Source organism: Haemaphysalis longicornis, unplaced genomic scaffold (assembly GCF_048455015.1).
Source record: "Haemaphysalis longicornis isolate Haplotype H1 unplaced genomic scaffold, Haemaphysalis longicornis Haplotype H1 scaffold_9, whole genome shotgun sequence".
Classification (NCBI taxonomy): domain Eukaryota; kingdom Metazoa; phylum Arthropoda; class Arachnida; order Ixodida; family Ixodidae; genus Haemaphysalis; species Haemaphysalis longicornis.
In genome coordinates this window covers 161,801,212-161,817,583 of record NW_027526460.1, presented here as the reverse complement: position 1 = coordinate 161,817,583, position 16,372 = coordinate 161,801,212, and the positions used below count along the sequence as shown (strand labels likewise).

Here is a 16,372-nt window from a genome sequence, read left to right as displayed (position 1 = left end):
GACAGACAGTCTGATTGATAGCGTGGTGTTCAGACAGGGAGAGGGGTAGGTAATACGGGGACGTGGTCGTTCCAACTAGCATCATTTTATACTCTTTGTTCTTGATGAGTGGCGTCTAGGCAAAGGATAGTGTTTTCTGATGTTTTACGCTGCCTTAGATAAGTAGGGCTGAGCTACTTACTCACTGCTAGAGAACACGCTGTGCGCTGTCGGTTACTACTGCGATGTTTTACCGCATTTCTCCCTTCGTTCAAACTTCCCGCCAACCGCTTTCCGTGCTCTCGACTGCATTATATGTACCTTGCCGAGTCGTTACGAAAACTGTCATACGTGCATACGGACAAGATTTTCATCACACCTACTGACATGTTTGCTGTGGCAATTTTTTTTATTTTTCAAGAGACAAATTGACAGACCAGAATGTAACACCTTTAGAAATTTGCCCTAAAATTTCCGCAAATACGGTATTGTTTGTCGCACCTGCCGTGTGCGCGCTCGGCGCTGTGTTTTTCGCCATAAAGAGTGGGGCGTGCTCTACGTGAGATTACCGCATTCACTTACGTATAGCAGGACAGATAACGCCTGCTCTCATTCGAACGACAAATAAGCTGCCTTTCAATCTACCTCGTGTAATGTGTGAAAAAATTGCGTTCATCAAATCATGCGAATTTCGCAGATGGGAAACTATAACATCGAGATTGTATGTGACAGAAAAATAATTATGACTGAAACATGAAGCCGACGGCGAATGCACTGACGAATCAAGGGGTTCAGCAAGTGTATCGGCGTGCCGATGGCATGAACGGTGGCGACGCACAAGAGCGGCTGTTCTACGACAGCAGATCCCTAAGTCGCTTGAGAAGAACGTGCTTCTCGCCGCAGTGGCCGTCCCTGTCGTCTCCTTCCACGTCGAAGACCGCCAGACCACGGATCGAGCCTTTAAAGCCGAGCTGCAGGCAGAGTGATAAGGACGTTATTACGTAGAAACTGATATGGACAAAAAGGAACTAAAGTATTTGATACAGACGCACAGACAGTGTCGCAAGCAATTTTATTACGGGAGATGGGAATAGACAAGAAGGAAAAGGAAACCATGGAAGGAGACAAAAGTGAAAATTAAAACAAAAATAGCTGCATCTCCACTCCCTGGATGATGGCGAAGGTGCGGAGTACGGGGATTCGAAATGACATCCAAGCTGCGCCCCGAGTGACATCCCATTAGGCGACAGTCATTCGATTTGAGCCGTGAGTTGCACCTTGATTATTCCCTAAATAAATCTGCAGCTCACGGCTCAAATCGAATTTCGCTAGATTTTCGCTTGGTGGTGTGTGCACGGATGGACGCGCAAGGACATTGGCAGGTCCTAAGGTACTCCGCACCATTACAGGCGAGGGAGTAAGCCTCTCGACTATAGGGTACTAACTCACGGTCATAGTCCAAATTGGTAAGACGACTGACTGTAAGGCCGTGTTCAGACTGTTGCCGCAACCTTCGTAATATTTTTAACGGATGACGTCATTTCACGTCTCCGCCAACCAAACTGCGTGACACGCCGTTTTTAACGTCCGTAGCTCACGATATGGCTGTTACGACGGTAGTCTGAACATAGCCTCACTCTGTCTGGTCTACGACACACAGGGTCGAATCCAGGCGGTGCATCTGCGATTTTTTGCGATTGTAAATGCTATGCGCACGGACGCGGACGGACATTCTGCGGTTCTAAGGTACTACGCACATAAAACAAGAACAATACAAAGCCAAACCAAGAAATGTACACACACTTCGAGATGACGCCGTCCTCCCCATATCTTTCGGATTCAGGGCTGATTTATTGTTGGGTTAAACGCGCCGAAGCTACACCCGGGATATGAGGTGCGCCGATAGCAAAAGGCTCCGGATTAATTTTCACCACCTGGAAAATTTTAACTGGCACCAAAATCTTGACGCACGGCTGCTTTCCATTTTCGCCTCCATTGTAAAAACCACCACAGAGGCTGGCATCGAACCCCTGTTTTTGGGCTCAGCAGCACAACGCCACAGCATTGAGACACCGCGGGAGCTAAAAAATGGCTGCTCTTCGTGGCGAGAGTATGGAGCGAAGCCGCACGGGGCTGTTGAGCAGCTCATCCACACAAGAATTATCGGTAGCCGTAATTGTTGACAGGTATAACCAGTTTCCTCTTCTTGCATTACACCTACCCAGGGTTCAACGTTTCGGGGGGATGGGGGCTCTGCCATTTCGGCAGCCAGTTCCCTCCCATGCGAATGCGAGTACCCAGAGCGATAATATCGTTCAAGCCATTAGTATTCCTTCAATGATTCGGTCGAATTTCTCTATAGTGAATATAAAACTATAAAATAAATACAGTAGGTTTAGGTGTACAATGGCAACAACAAGGCTAGAAAGGCGTAGCTTGTGCTCCCTTTTTGACTTCCTTCGAGCAGCTTCGGCGACCACGTCGGAAGTAGAAGGAATGTAAATTCTTACTGAGGCGCAGTCAACGTCAAGAACAGCAAATTTTACTTGCCTGACTTCTCGCGTTTTTTTTGACATTCTAAGTATTAAACGTTTCTACTGTTTTCGAGCATACCACTATTCATCGGTGAAAGAATTAATGCGCTGTATGGGTAACTGATATAGGGTGCGTTTATATACGTAAAGGCGATTGAATACAAATAGATAGCGAAGTGTATTCCTGTATAGTTTCAGCATTGTCTGAAATCCTTCTTGCAGAAAAAAAAATTGTAACTAAGTTAACATGGCGCTCCGGTTCATGTTTCCAATCTTCAGGCATGAAAGGGTACGTGCTCATCGACCCAAACGCGTATTCCAACTTTGTGACGTAGGAGGGGACGTGCCAATGGGGTTTTATGGTTTTCTTTACATGGGCCGTTTATAACTATAAAGAACTCGGTACCTCTGGCTGCCATACTATTATTGGAGCTTCACGTGCCAACCCTAGTTAAAGCTTAAACGGTGCTGATAACGACCGTGTTCATTTTGGTCTAAATGCGAGCGTGTGCACTACATACGGCATAGTATAACTCAGGCCATCTAAATACTTTGTCATCGATTGGATATTGTATAATGAAACCTTCCGGAACGACATTTGTTCGCATTCTCAGTTGTAGGCGGACGCATATCTTCTCTGGTACATACCATTTAGTCTTTCGTAATGGAAACCGCATTTGAGGCCACATACTTCAACCGCGACTAAACCCGTCAATATTTGTTTACGCCAGTTATTCGCCCTTAATCAGCTTGGCACTTAAAGATCTCCCGAAAGCGACTCACGATCCAGTCCCCGGAGAAAGGGGCGAAGGCGGAGGCCCATTCGATGCCTTTGTTGGCCTCGGTGCAGTCCGTGTGCAGGTTGGCACGCGCATTCCACCTGCCAGACATGATCAGCTGGCACATCTGCGAGGAGCAGAGGCTAGATTGGCAGTGGCTGCAGGCGCGGATTTTTTCTGACCGAGATTTAAGCTGCCTAACGTAGACATGTTGGAGCAGTAGTAGCATTAGTACGTTGATAATATGGCGTAAGGGCATCTGTGGGCACAGAGCGCCAAAACTATTATGTGGTCATTCAGTCTGTTTATGGTAAAATATGTATGGACAGAAAGAGTATGTCGTTAATAAAAGTGATGTATATATGGGTGTAGGGGGACCTTTATCTAATACATGGAGATGATCATATAAAAGAATTAAATATGAGTAATTAAATTGGGGAGAGCACCAGACGCCATGAGTTCACATGTAAATATGCCCACCAACACCGTCAAACAACCCCCCCCCCCCTCTCTCTCTCTCTATCTCTCTCTCTCGGAACAGCCGACGTGCACATGCGACATGTACGACGCGAAAAAGCAGTGTTACAGATACCTGCAACATGACGCGGGTGTATATGTTCTTGCGCGATATATTGGCAAAATTGGGGTTATGTTACAAGGCGTTATCTCCCTTAAAGCTAGTAATTGAGCAACAACCCCCCCCCCCTTCCAGAAGTTTCTACTAACGTATAGACGCATAGGGTTAATAAGTGTGTGAAAATTAACTGTGAATGTTCCGTCGCGCTACCCGCGAAGAAGGGTGAGAAGCCATTGGTTGGTAAGCGCACAGCACAAAAAGGCATGTCACACCGTGATAGGGTACTCACATTCGCGTAGGGCATGAACCCCTGAAACTTGGCCGACGCGAAGGTGACGCTGGCGTTGGGTCCGGGCTCCTGGTCTAGCACAAAATGCGCGCCAAGGAGGCTGACGCTGAAGAACAGGCGCGACAGGCCCTGGCGCCGACGACGGGACCCTAGCGCCGCGTGGGTCCGGTTCAGAACGTGCTCCTGCACCGTGGCCAGCCAGCAAGTTTTACCAGCTTATATCCCGAGTATGAAAATAAATAAACTGTGCCTTGAGGCGAACACACAGGGGAACAGAGAAAAATAAAACAAATATTTTTTTCCCATGAGAATGCCACGATCAGAAAGAAAAATGGGGGGGGGGGGGGAAGAAGTAATGGTGTAAAGTCAAACACGCAGTGGAGTGTGAAGAGAAGCTAGTTGGTTCATACTGATGGTTCACAAGAGGCAAACACAATAAGGGCAGATGTTGGACCTGTTGGCATAATAGTTTTTATTCCTCGTTGGTACCGGACTTCCCGGAATACCGAGAATGCCTCAATAGGACCTAAAACACACTCAGACAAGGCACCCAGACTTGCCGAGCACACCCCGATACTGTAGTTCGCAACGAACCCCTCATATATAAAATAAAAGTAATGTTTTTGTTATTCTTGGAACCCGGGTCAGGCCTCCGCAGTGGATGGCCTCCAAAATATTAATATGCAAAGTGTGTCGGAATGCAAATAATTTTACGGGTCCCTGCCCCATTCTATCAGCAGCTGGTGCCCACGTTGAAATCAATACAAACGAGACGCTCTGTACGTGCCGGGAAAGGAAGAGGACTAAAAGCAGGCTTCGTTTCATCGTGTCATGGTTCTCAGCGCTCTACAACGTACAGTCGGCCGCAAAAGTCTCTGGGATCTGCAGTGCGTGCCGGAGAGGCGCAAAACCATGGAGTTTCTCACGAGCTCACCATTTAAAAACTGTAGTGCGCAAACCTGAATAGCTGCGCCACCTGCCGCAGCAGACCGCCCGATCGAGGCTCACACAACTTGCGAGCCATGCGCGCTTCGCGCATGCCTGTCCATTTTTGTGATCGTGCACCTGTGGTCACTCGCTTCCTCTTGACGTGCTTCCGACATTTGCGGCAACATCTGTTGCGCCGTGTGACCATCGCCGCAAGTCTGCGTTTCTTCAATAGTGTAGTAAAATGCGTTGCTGACACAGGCCTTTCAGGCGGGGATCAAACTAGTCTGAATATAATGCCTAATGCTAGAGGAAGGCGAGTACCGCCTGCAGGCAGTGCGCCGTGCGGTTTCATTAAAGGGAAATCACGTGGTCGCCTATCATTCCACCTTCGCGGCGTTGATCCCGTTCATCGACGATATGTTGTTATCTTGAACAGGCTGTTACAGGCATCAATAGCGAGTGCTTGCTGCTACGCCTTGAAATCGATATGGCCGGAGTGTATCCGCATCTCCAGTGCTCGTTACGTCGTCCAGCTTGGCCTTTTTAAACCCTGCTGTCTCTCCAGTCCACACCACTTGTACAATATCCCCCACTTTGACGACGTTTCTTCGGGTCTCCGAGACAGGCTGCAGCTGGCATGGATAAGGGACCCTCTGTGGCATCAGTTCAGTGTCAGCCAATCGAACGAGGGGGGCATTTTTCACGCTGCTCCTCCCTGTTTAGCACTTGAAAAACAAAGTGTATCATGTATAGTAACAGCATTATGAGAGTAAACACGGGAGCGAGTGCCTCTTGGTAGAACGAGAGCGCTCTAGCTACGGCCTTGCACACCAGCGTAGTTTGTACGTTCGCAGAACCCACTCGTTGATATTGCTCGATTGTGAAGTTGTTTACAGCAGCGGTTAAGTCACGATGTATGGAAGCGATTTTGGAGGGCACGCGTGGAGATGAGGTGAGTTTGATGAACCAGGAAAAAACACAGAACCTTGTCAAATGATGGATTACAGCTTTCCAGTAGGGTCGTAAAAAGGGCCTTACCATAGGGTCTTGAGATTTTGAGATGTCGTGACGTAATTAGCGCAGCAGGAAATCGCGCCATCAAGCGTAAACAGGCAGTCGGTCCGCTGAACGTACGAACTATGAAAGTGCGCCAGCTTCACGCCAGAGCAGTCTGCACTAAGATTTATTTATTTATTTATTTATTTATTTATTTATTTATTTATTTATTTATTTATTTAGTTAGTTAGTTAGTTAGTTAGTTAGTTAGTTGTTTAGTTAGTTAGTTAGTTAGTTAGTTAGTTAGTGGGAGCTTTAACGCACGGACGCTACACACACGATAAGGCGCGCCGTAGTGGAGCGCTTCGGATTATTTCTGGCCACATGGTGACCTCTAATGTTTGCCGAAATCTTGAACATGCACTTTCAACCGGCGAAGAGGCTCCCGGGAGTACTGTCATAAAGCTTTTGACTGTACCGTAGTGCGATTCCACTCCGCGGTCTATTTGATCGCTCCCGGGTTGTGCGAAGATTGATACCCTTGTTGAATGAGCTTCAAATAATATGGAAAATTATTTGCCTTGTATCCCCTTAGTGGTCGGTATAAGTTTAACAATGTTATGTTGAAAACGAGCCAATTAGAGCTGACACCACAGTGCAAAAAAGCCCGTTATTGTCACGTGCCTTCATTTCAAGTTCCGGTAGTTTAAAAACATCTGGTTAGTATTAGTGGCGGAAGAATATCGCTGCTTTGGGGAACATTACGGCACTAGATAGATTACGATGTCAGTAGGTTATAGCAAGATGCTTATAGCAAGTGTCTAGCTGGCAGCGAGACACTTGTCTCGCTGCCAGCACGAGGACCACACCCAAACACGTCCGGTGCTTAGGTATGCAGCCATTATCTAAACAAAGGAAATTCGGTACCATTCGAACGGCGGAGCTGTTTTATATTGAGCTCGGTCCGGTGCCTTTATCAAAAAATATTAAGAAAAGAACTCACCAGGCGCGAGGCGCTATGCACCTCGCCTATCTATACGTAACTGCGCCGTGTCGGCGAAACAGCGCATCGTGACTCTATCGCTTTCAGTGCAGAAAACTATGGTTCCGCCAAAGAGTTATGTAACTCCCGAGGAAGAACAAACGCAGAGCGACCCCACAAAACACCCTAGCCTAGCAAGAATACCGCCAAACCTAACAAAACTCATCAATCGCTGGCAAAACTTATCAAAACCGGAGAAAGCTATACGTCGACCCCCATCTCAGCTGTTCCTTCATCTCTGCACCACTAGTGCAAGCTCGCCGCGCTAATCCAGTCATCAGGCGGCAGCATGTCGTCTGGTACGAGCGTGCTGCCGGGGCTAAAAAAGAAAAACGACTTTGCCATTGGCCGTGAACTGCTATAATAAATACCGCAATAATAAGTAAATAAAAACTGCAGTAATAAATAAATTTGTAAACTTTTGAATTGTTTGTGAATACCATAAATTGGCGCTTTGTCGTATGTCTGTGAAGACTTGGTTCTTTTGGCAATTTGTTCATCCCTGATACATTGCAGCTGCGACATACAGTGCGTTTCTGTTCAATAGATCGGGCTTTTTTTTTACGCCACACATCCACGTCTTTCCGTAAAAAAGCACGTCGTTGCTTTCCCCCAGTTGCCAAAATTGTGACTTTTCCGCACGTAATCGTCCTGTACAAGTGTCATCTTTAACTGTTTGAGCTTTTTATCTACGACCACCGCAACGATCGTTGCTATAGATTTCACGCACACTCGGTTTCTTAAAAAAATAAGGATTGCTGATGTTGGTAATATAAGATAGCTTGGACCAAGGTTAAAGAAACATATTATTTGTGTCTCCGTGGTGCTCTAAGCGGACGCAACGTCTCATTTTGTATTTTAATAATTTGTCACCAAATTTTCTCTGCGTCATCTTATCCTTTGTGTTTTGAAATTGGTCATGAATTGGATTTACGAAAGGTTACTTTATAATGGTCATTTCTTTATTTGTAATGTCTAGATTGGTAATATTACTCGTTATACGTACTCTCTCTTGTCGGTTATTTGTACTCGCTATCAAACATTTGGCTGGAATATACTCAGAAGGAGTTGAAGCTTGTGAATGAACGAAACTAACAGCAGCACGCACGCTCCCTCTCGTTTATACTCACGATTCCAAAGATAGGGTCCTGGTAAGGGGCAGGACAGCTGGCCCGTCGAAGGTCGCTCGTCAGATGCGTCCTCTGTATCGGGTACAAGCCTCTCCTGCGTAGCAAAAGACATTTACCGACACACTATCCTCCACTGAAGCCACCCTTGTACCCACTGCAAGCATGACCACTACAAATCTCCCTCACTCCCGAAGAAACGTACAGCTGGCGACACCTACAAACTGATACCTTTAGTATATTGTACCTGACTTCCCCGCGTTGAGCCTATCCTCGCACAGGTATGTCAATTTTGTTACACCCCTCTAGCCACTTTACACATTGGCATTGAATGCCCGCACTCTCCACTTTTACCAACCCCGCTAACCCCCATCCCTTTCCGTGAACAGTGGGAGAGCATACTTCGAACAGCGCTAGCAAGATGGGGAAAAAGAAAGAAGGCCGTCTTGTTGGCGTTGTTCAAAGAATGCAGCCCTTCGAAGCAGTTCGGCTTTCTCTTCACACTAAACTTTTTTACGCCCTTTTGGCCAAAAAAGGTGTAAAATAATTGAAAAATGGGTGTTGGGAGGCCCTCACACCCTTTTTCTTGAATCTCAACACCCTTTTTCATTGCTTTCCACCCTTTTTTCGTGAAAAAAAGGGTGTTGACCAACCTCAACACCCTGTTTTTAGGAAGGGTGTTGAAAGGGTGTGGGAAAGGTGTTCAGCTCTTCATTGATTGAGGCCATGCATTCAATATAATTTCAAAAAGACATCCCATTGCACCATCCTCCCAACCTCGTCAAAAATGTTCAAAAGAAAAAAAAAAGCTGCCAAATTCAATAAAAAGCATCGGCAGCACCGACGTTGAAACAGGAAAAAATATCAGCCCTTGCTTGTTACGACTTCGACAGAATAACACTCCCCCTCCCACTTTTTGTTTTCTACAGCCTTGCACGGAGCACAGCACAGCCTTGAACTGTGACATCTGTATCATCATTCCGTCGTTCCCTGTTCCTCTCCTGCCCCACCAGCACAATCATAGCCCTCTCTGACAACAGTCATTCTCGTCACTCAGTGGAGTTATAACGTACTAGCAATCACAATTTTATTCCATTCTTATTGTTAGCGACCGTAAACATTGTGTACAAATGCAATAAACAGACCACATAGTTTCTCCTGAGGAACAACGTTGGAGAACAAGGCAGATATCAAAAGAAAACAAAAGTTGGGGAGGTAGGGGCATGAAATCGGGCGCTAAATAAACAGACGCCAAATAATACTACGATTACTTACACTAGAACACTGCCAAATTTCATTTCGCAGTGTTATCTTACTATCTGCTGCTTTTTTTAACGTTCAAATCGAGCGCCAAAAGCTTCAGTTCGCGTTTTGTGTTTGTAAACTTTAAATATCTAAGCTTCTTTATTATAATACACACAATAAATAATAAACCTAAAGATTATGTTATATTCAGTAAAAGAGGCAATTATTTATTGTTGTCGTTTTAATTTGTTTACGCAACTCCCTGCCAACGGCCGATTCCCTGAGTACGGCGCGCGGCGGCGTGGCCGGATTCCGGAACAGATACCCCGTCACCCGTCTTTCATCGATTGTTTACTGTGGTGTGCGGTTACACAAGCGCAGTTATTATGATTAATTGGACACCTCGTCGTCTTCGGTTATGTCTGTCGTGTTCGACTTCGCGATGAAGTATTTGAGAACAACTTTGCCACCTGAAGACGGCTAATTTCGTTGGCGCTTGCCTCTGAACGTCGCTCGCTCTTCTGCGTCGGCTCCTCTCGGTAAGCTGTCTCGTCACATTTGCCGCCTTTCTTGTCACTGGATGTCGTTTGTAGCTGTCATCGCCGCTTTAAGGATTCGTTAACAGGAGCACGCGTGTGTGAATTGTTTAACTGAACTGGCGAGGTTGAACCTAGAGGGCTCGTCTCTAGAAAGGCGATGTGCGAAAGATTGTGGTGCTTGCATTGAGCGCTAAACGCACTGGCGCTCAGTAACGACGTGGCGCTCAGTAACTCAGTAACGTTTCCCATTCCGCAGCACTATATTGAACAGCTTCAGAGTTCACCACTGCGAACCACGTCTTACGCGTAGTTTATTAGAACACGGGCGGCTACTCCTCTAAACTGTGCTGCGCAGCGTTTTCGGCTTCGTTGATCACCGCAGTCGTTTGTGCCGTGTTGGGAATTGCGAGGGAGAATCGTTTGCGAGCGAATGTGCGCGCCTCGCAAGCTTCGTTGCGTTTGCGGCGAGCCACCTCACCATGTGTACGGTGCCGCGGTACGCGGGCAGTGATTTTGGCTGAATGTTGTGTGCCCGAGACGTAACATTCGTGCACCTAATCATTTCCATTCTTGCATGTGTGGTAATCATGTGTCATCCCGTTTTAGACCTCTGGACGGTCTGAGCGCATCACGTCCCTCCATTCAACCGGACAAGAGCCACAAGCATTGTCAACAGTGTTTGGCCTCCAGAACGTAAGTTTTCAAACACAGTTTTGGTAGCACAGTGGGCTATCATACTTGAATATTGTTCGATCACTTGTATGTACAAGTTCTGTCCCCCGTAACAATTATTTGTGTTTCATGCATAACCTAACATGTAGGCGCTCAATGGCAACCTTTATTGTTAATTTCGGAAAACTCAGTTTCACCCAAAATCATAATGTGGGCGTAGCAGTTAATCACCATGTATACGAACTTCCTGGTGTTAGTCATGTTTACGGTGAAGCCATATTTCTTAGGTGGTGACACAAAAATGTTATTACCTTTGTAGTTTAGTCTTCGATAAAGCCTTACCAGTTCTGTTTTCAGCTATTTTTTGGATGTTTATCATGTGAATTTACAGTCCTTGCAGTCCACTTTTTCAAATAGTTATGTAACTGCCTGTACCATTTAAACAGGCCTGATTGGGGTTCTGAAGGCTGCGATTTACGCACGCTAGTGCTGTACCGCCAATAAAGAAACATCCTTCCACAAAGAAAAAGATTTGAAAAATGTAAAGTATCCGCAGCATTATTCTTAACTGGAACATGCTAATTGTTAGGCCTGGGGCTTTTCCTGAAAGCACTGTGGATGTTATGAGAGAGGAAAACCACTCAAACACATCTGCCAAGGCCGTTGCTGCTCCAAGATGTGTGCAAGCATTGAGTCTTCTGAGCAATACATTACACCCTTTTTTTTAAACAACCGACGTGCATGCTGAACGTACTCCTGATTGGGCGTTTGCCAGGCGCAAGGAATTTTTCGGGGGGGGGGGAGCCGTGGTCGACCAAAAGATGGGACGGGGAAATATGTAGGCAAGGCATCTTGCGCGTTGTTTTGCAAACGATGCTTGAAATAACTGACCTTAACATGCGATTTGTGTATGCTCAACGCTAACTGTAAAGCCCACCTTAAAGGAGCCATGAAGAGAAAATGCAAGTTGGTTTTATTCGAAAGATTTCGTGTTTTTTAGTGCCCCCAGCGCTTGTCTGGATACAAACGGTGCTTTATTCACTGAGAAATTAAACAATTTAGGTTAAAATTTTGATTTTCCCGCTCAATCGTGCGTTTTCGTGGTCCCAAATGACATCACAGGAACCGACCGCTCTGCAGCCTAGAGTACCTTCATTCACGCATCCGCCGTATAGGGCAGAGACACGTATACGCTGGCGCCGCCATTTTCGGTTGCTCGCTCGCCGCCGAAGCAAGTCATTGTGTCAAAACCGCGCTAAAATTATCGCTGCAACGCGGTTTACTGAAGAAGTTTGAATCATATTGTCTGTTTCGCGTTGCTAGGTCTCGTGGGAAACGAAAAGAATAACGTGTTGAGCCTGTTGGCCCAATTGCGGCGGCACGGGACCGTTCAAAGGTTGTCTCCACCCTGTACAGCGGTGTTGGTTTGTTCCCGCATTTTTTTTACGTTCTGTAACCTAGATGGCGCCACCATACCGTGGCAAGCGTTTGGTTTGTTTTTGCCCGCATTTAAATCTGGCTTGTTTTTGTTCTGGGAGAAAATATTCGTTCCCTGAAACAGTGCTCGCTCGACAAATGGGGTCACGTAAGACACCGTTGCTTGCGTCAATCGGCCAGTGTCGTCTGAGACAACCCCAAGCCCCGCAGTGCTGTGCAGCTAAACCAAGCATGCTGTGCGCAGTACGAACAGCAGAACGCATCAGTACTTCTATGTTTACATGTGCTTTCGTAACTTCCACTGTTTGTCCCATCATTCTTATTGCTTTGTAAAGAATGTGCCCTAAATTTAAGCGCAAATCGCTCATTCGTCTAGTTTGTAAGCTCTACCTAATTGGCGTCTGCTTCTGCCAGCCTCCGCCAATCGCGGAGCTTAGCTCATGTGACATTATAGGTTCTGTTGCGGGAAATGAGCTGGTGGGTCGCATGACCATTCCCGTTTTTCCTAATTATGTAGCTTATTTGAGCGAAGTTTACGTTAAAAGTGGTGTCAGTATGATTCTAACGAGACAATCTTTTGAATGAACCAAACTTGTGTTTTCTCTTCATGGCTCCTTTAAGGAGCTTAGATGGTGATGATAATTAGGATCACCTAAATTCCCGTTCGCTGGTCTATGGGCAGACCACGGGCGAATCATTCGTCCGCAGAGCAGGTGGTTAGGCGGACCCGCGCTCGTGATCGTGATCATGAGTGCGCTCGTGAGTGGCGCACGGTCCCCGAAGTTCGTCGGGAGGAAGTGGAGGCCAACACTGAATGTTCGCTATCAAGATTCTCGTGTTTTAGATTTTCCTTTAGAAAAGGGACTATTAAGTTTTCTTGTCAGCTATGAAGTACAGTCGAGCACGATTTGAAGGTTATCGCGCCAGCATTGAGCGGCCAAGCGTGCCACCAGCCCACGGTTTCGTTTCGGAACCATGAAAATCGAGATTTCGCACTCTTCGCTCCCTTGTTGGCTGTTCCATGATACAACAATGGCCCGCACGACTGACTTGCCACCCTTTGGGTTTCAAGCTGTACATTCGTTGTTATCAAGCACAGACTTGGACTTGGTTGCCCTTTATTACGCCGACGATAACGAAAGTTGCATGGAATATTTGCTAAAGCTGGTGTTCTTTCTGCTTCGTTTGAAAGAGTAGCTTTCCCGCGACAACCATCGAATCGCAGTGGACTGTACATGCGTCGCATTCGTATATTGTGGCGGTGAAGCTAGCAAACGTGCGTCTTCGTCCTTAAGTAATCGCCTTTTGTTATTTTTTGTGCTAGTAACGTGAGTAGTAAACTTGCACTAAGCAGAACACCTTATTGCACTGCTGTTGAATATTGAGCTTGTTGCACGTTTCTTAAATTTCATTATATTTCTATCTGTTAAATCGAAACAGACATGGCTTCAGCAAAATTCCGGTTAAGCAAATACAGAATGCTGATTCTAACCAAGAGGGAGGTCAAGGAAACAGTGGAATAGTGCCAAAAAAACAAAGCTCCGCAATAAGGAGAATTGTGTAGTTTTGTTGATGTGGAGGAAATACAACATGGGCAGAGCAATGCTTTTTATGCAGCAGAAATTATGGATCTGCAATAGTCAATGAAATGCAATGTCGGTAGAAAAATAAACATATCAAGGATTGATAGTTGACTGAACAAAATACAGCGACATGCTCTGTCATGTGATTATACTTTGTACCAGTGTAAAGACAAGGAATGACACGCTCCCAACCACATGTAAGCCTATATGAGGCTTTTCCTGCTGTTCTGCCATTCCCCGGCCGTGCTGTTCCGCCATTGAAACAGTGGGGCTGTTTTGATCGGCTCGCAGCAGGTTCTTGGCGCTTGTCGGTGTATCCGGCGCGAAATGCAGCCGGCCTGTATATATTGACAGGTACAGCATCTGGAGCGGGCGCAGGGATCAGACGTTGACATAGCCCTTGTTTTCAGCTTTATGTGAGCAAGAATGTCCTTAAAACTGCAGGTAACTTCAGGCGGTTTTTCAGGCTGCCTAAACCGCACCCCAGCCTTGGCATAAAACATTATGAAGAAGGGGGGGGGGAGGATCACCTGGACCCCCCCCCCCCCCCCGGCTACGCCCTTGGCGTGTGCTTATTCTTTCTTGCATCCACCACATTCGAGTCGTCACGTTGAATTGGGAATGCTGGAATCCAGCATGTGCTGGCAAGATACGAGAGCTTGAACACAACCCACTTGCCCGCAATGAGTTTTCAAAGATCTCCACCACCTGAAGGTACTGAAGTGAGATGTAAGCATTGCGTGAAAACCATTAAAGATAAGGGTACGAAATTATAGTTATGGGCCTTTCTCGCCCATTTACGTGTTTTGAACAAAAAAAGTGCCATTTAAAGGTAACACGTCGTTCCCTGCCGATTTCTGATGCCTGATTAAGTTTGTGGGCATAAATGTAGCAGCTTTCTCACATGTCTAACGTGTATGCGGGCTTGTTAGGAGTGAAGTAGGTAAAAATTGAAAGGTTTGATTGTAGTGGTGTATAGATTACCTACATTGTTTTCATTCCTAGAAAAGAAAAATTGAGGTAACCTGCCAATTGTTCTGCATTGCTGCATTTTATTATGCTTGTATAATTCGTAGAACCTGCAGGACTTCAGCTGCTTGTTAAAGAAAAAATGAACAATGGTACAAAAAGAAGAGCATCTACTAAATAAAAATCTTCACAATCGCAGGATGCCAACGGTCCACCTACCAACTTGCATCCTCCATTGTTTCTGCTGGCTGGAGCGGCGCATGGAGCATTTTTCAGCTTCTCGAAGTTTGTGATCAAGCGGTGCCCCAAGTGAAGGATGCCGCAGACGGATCTTCTGTTTTAATGCCACAATTTCATGTGCTGAGCACTTACTCGTAAGGCATTTTAAATATTCATCATCCCAGAGGGTATGTTACCTTCGTCTTGGGTGGAATGTGGCTGCAATCAGGTTATTTGTGACAGAAACAAGTGAACCACGTGGGGAGAGTCATTGAGGCCTTGTTGATTGCGCATGCTTCTGAAATAACGTTTTCATTCAGCTGAATACTTTCTAAACATTACAATTTGTGAACAAAATATGATAAAAGTCATGATTAGTTGTACTACAGTGCAGGAAAGAAATGCCAGCACATGTTTTAAGAGCCTCTTATATTTCAGGTCATTGGCTGGTGAGCAATAAAACAGAACTCAAAATTGTTTAAAGTGAAATCAAATATTTGTTGTCACCAGTGCATGACCCGTAGTAAAAGCTATCCGGTCTCCCAATTTCAAATGAGACAGGAAATGCCAAAAAAATAAGGAAATAAACAAGACAGCTTGCTACAATAAACCAATTCAAAGAATTGCTCAATGTCCATAAAGTGGTTGCTTGCTACAATAAACCAATTCAAAGAATTTCTCAATGTCTATAAAGTGGTGATTCAGGCGGGTTAGTTCGGTGTTGATGAAATACAAGCAGGCACTCGCCTGGTCAAAAACAAATAAACAAATAAAGACATTTGGGGCCCCTACTGGTCCCTTGATCACAACGAAAGGGGGGTGAAAGGTCTCGATTATTTATAGGTTCGGTGGCGCAGAGTGCGTATGTGTATCTCGGGGAGATTACCCCGCGACCGGTTAATCGTGTTTTTAGTTGGTTGAATCTGCACTGATTCTAAAAGTAGTCGTGTCGACAGGCGCTTCTCTGACGCGATTATGCTTGCGGAATCCCAATTGATGACGTGGTCAGTAGCCAGGTGATGATCCGCCAAGGCATTTCAGCTTACATTGCCCTTTTTGACATCGTTCTGGTGCTATTGAATTCTTCTTTTAAAAATTTCCAGTGAACTATGTAGGATGCATCGCTATCCTTGCATGGAATTTTGTAGGCAACTCCGGGGAATCTTGATTTTCTAAAGGGTCCTTCACGCGTACCAGCTTCTGCTTAAGCCTGTTCGTTGGCACGTGTGCAGTTTTCATGCCATATGTGCCAAACACCCTTGCAAGAGCTTCACTGATGCCTTGCGTGTAGGGGACGGCAGCGCGTTTTTGCCTGTCTTCTTCAGGAACCCTTTCGGAGGAGGCAACTGAAGCCCGCAATTGTTGCGTCCTCACAAGCTTTGAAGGGTAGCCGTTACTGCGAAGGTCCTTCCTTACCACGGCTAGCTCTTGCTTGCGCAGACCAGGCTCAGAGCA

At 46.0% G+C, this 16,372-nt stretch overlaps 1 protein-coding gene and 1 long non-coding RNA gene across 2 annotated transcripts in view; one reads left to right on the top strand and one right to left on the bottom strand.

The window, feature by feature from the left end:
* Positions 1–682: 682 nt before the first annotated feature.
* Positions 683–16,372, bottom strand: part of LOC144153532 (uncharacterized) — a 34,276-nt gene continuing 18,586 nt past the window's right edge. Inside the window, exons 7-10 of the mRNA XM_077685159.1 lie at positions 8,257–8,350; positions 4,159–4,341; positions 3,297–3,419; positions 683–950 (exon numbers count right to left, since the gene is read on the bottom strand). Coding sequence (XP_077541285.1) covers positions 831–950; positions 3,297–3,419; positions 4,159–4,341; positions 8,257–8,350 — 520 coding nt within the window. The 3' untranslated portion in view covers positions 683–830. The remainder of the gene's footprint in view (positions 951–3,296; positions 3,420–4,158; positions 4,342–8,256; positions 8,351–16,372) is intronic.
* On the top strand, positions 9,861–15,691 carry LOC144151371 (uncharacterized). Its single transcript, XR_013318857.1, has 3 exons — positions 9,861–10,037; positions 10,644–10,730; positions 14,898–15,691. It is a non-coding gene; the product is annotated as an uncharacterized LOC144151371 (long non-coding RNA).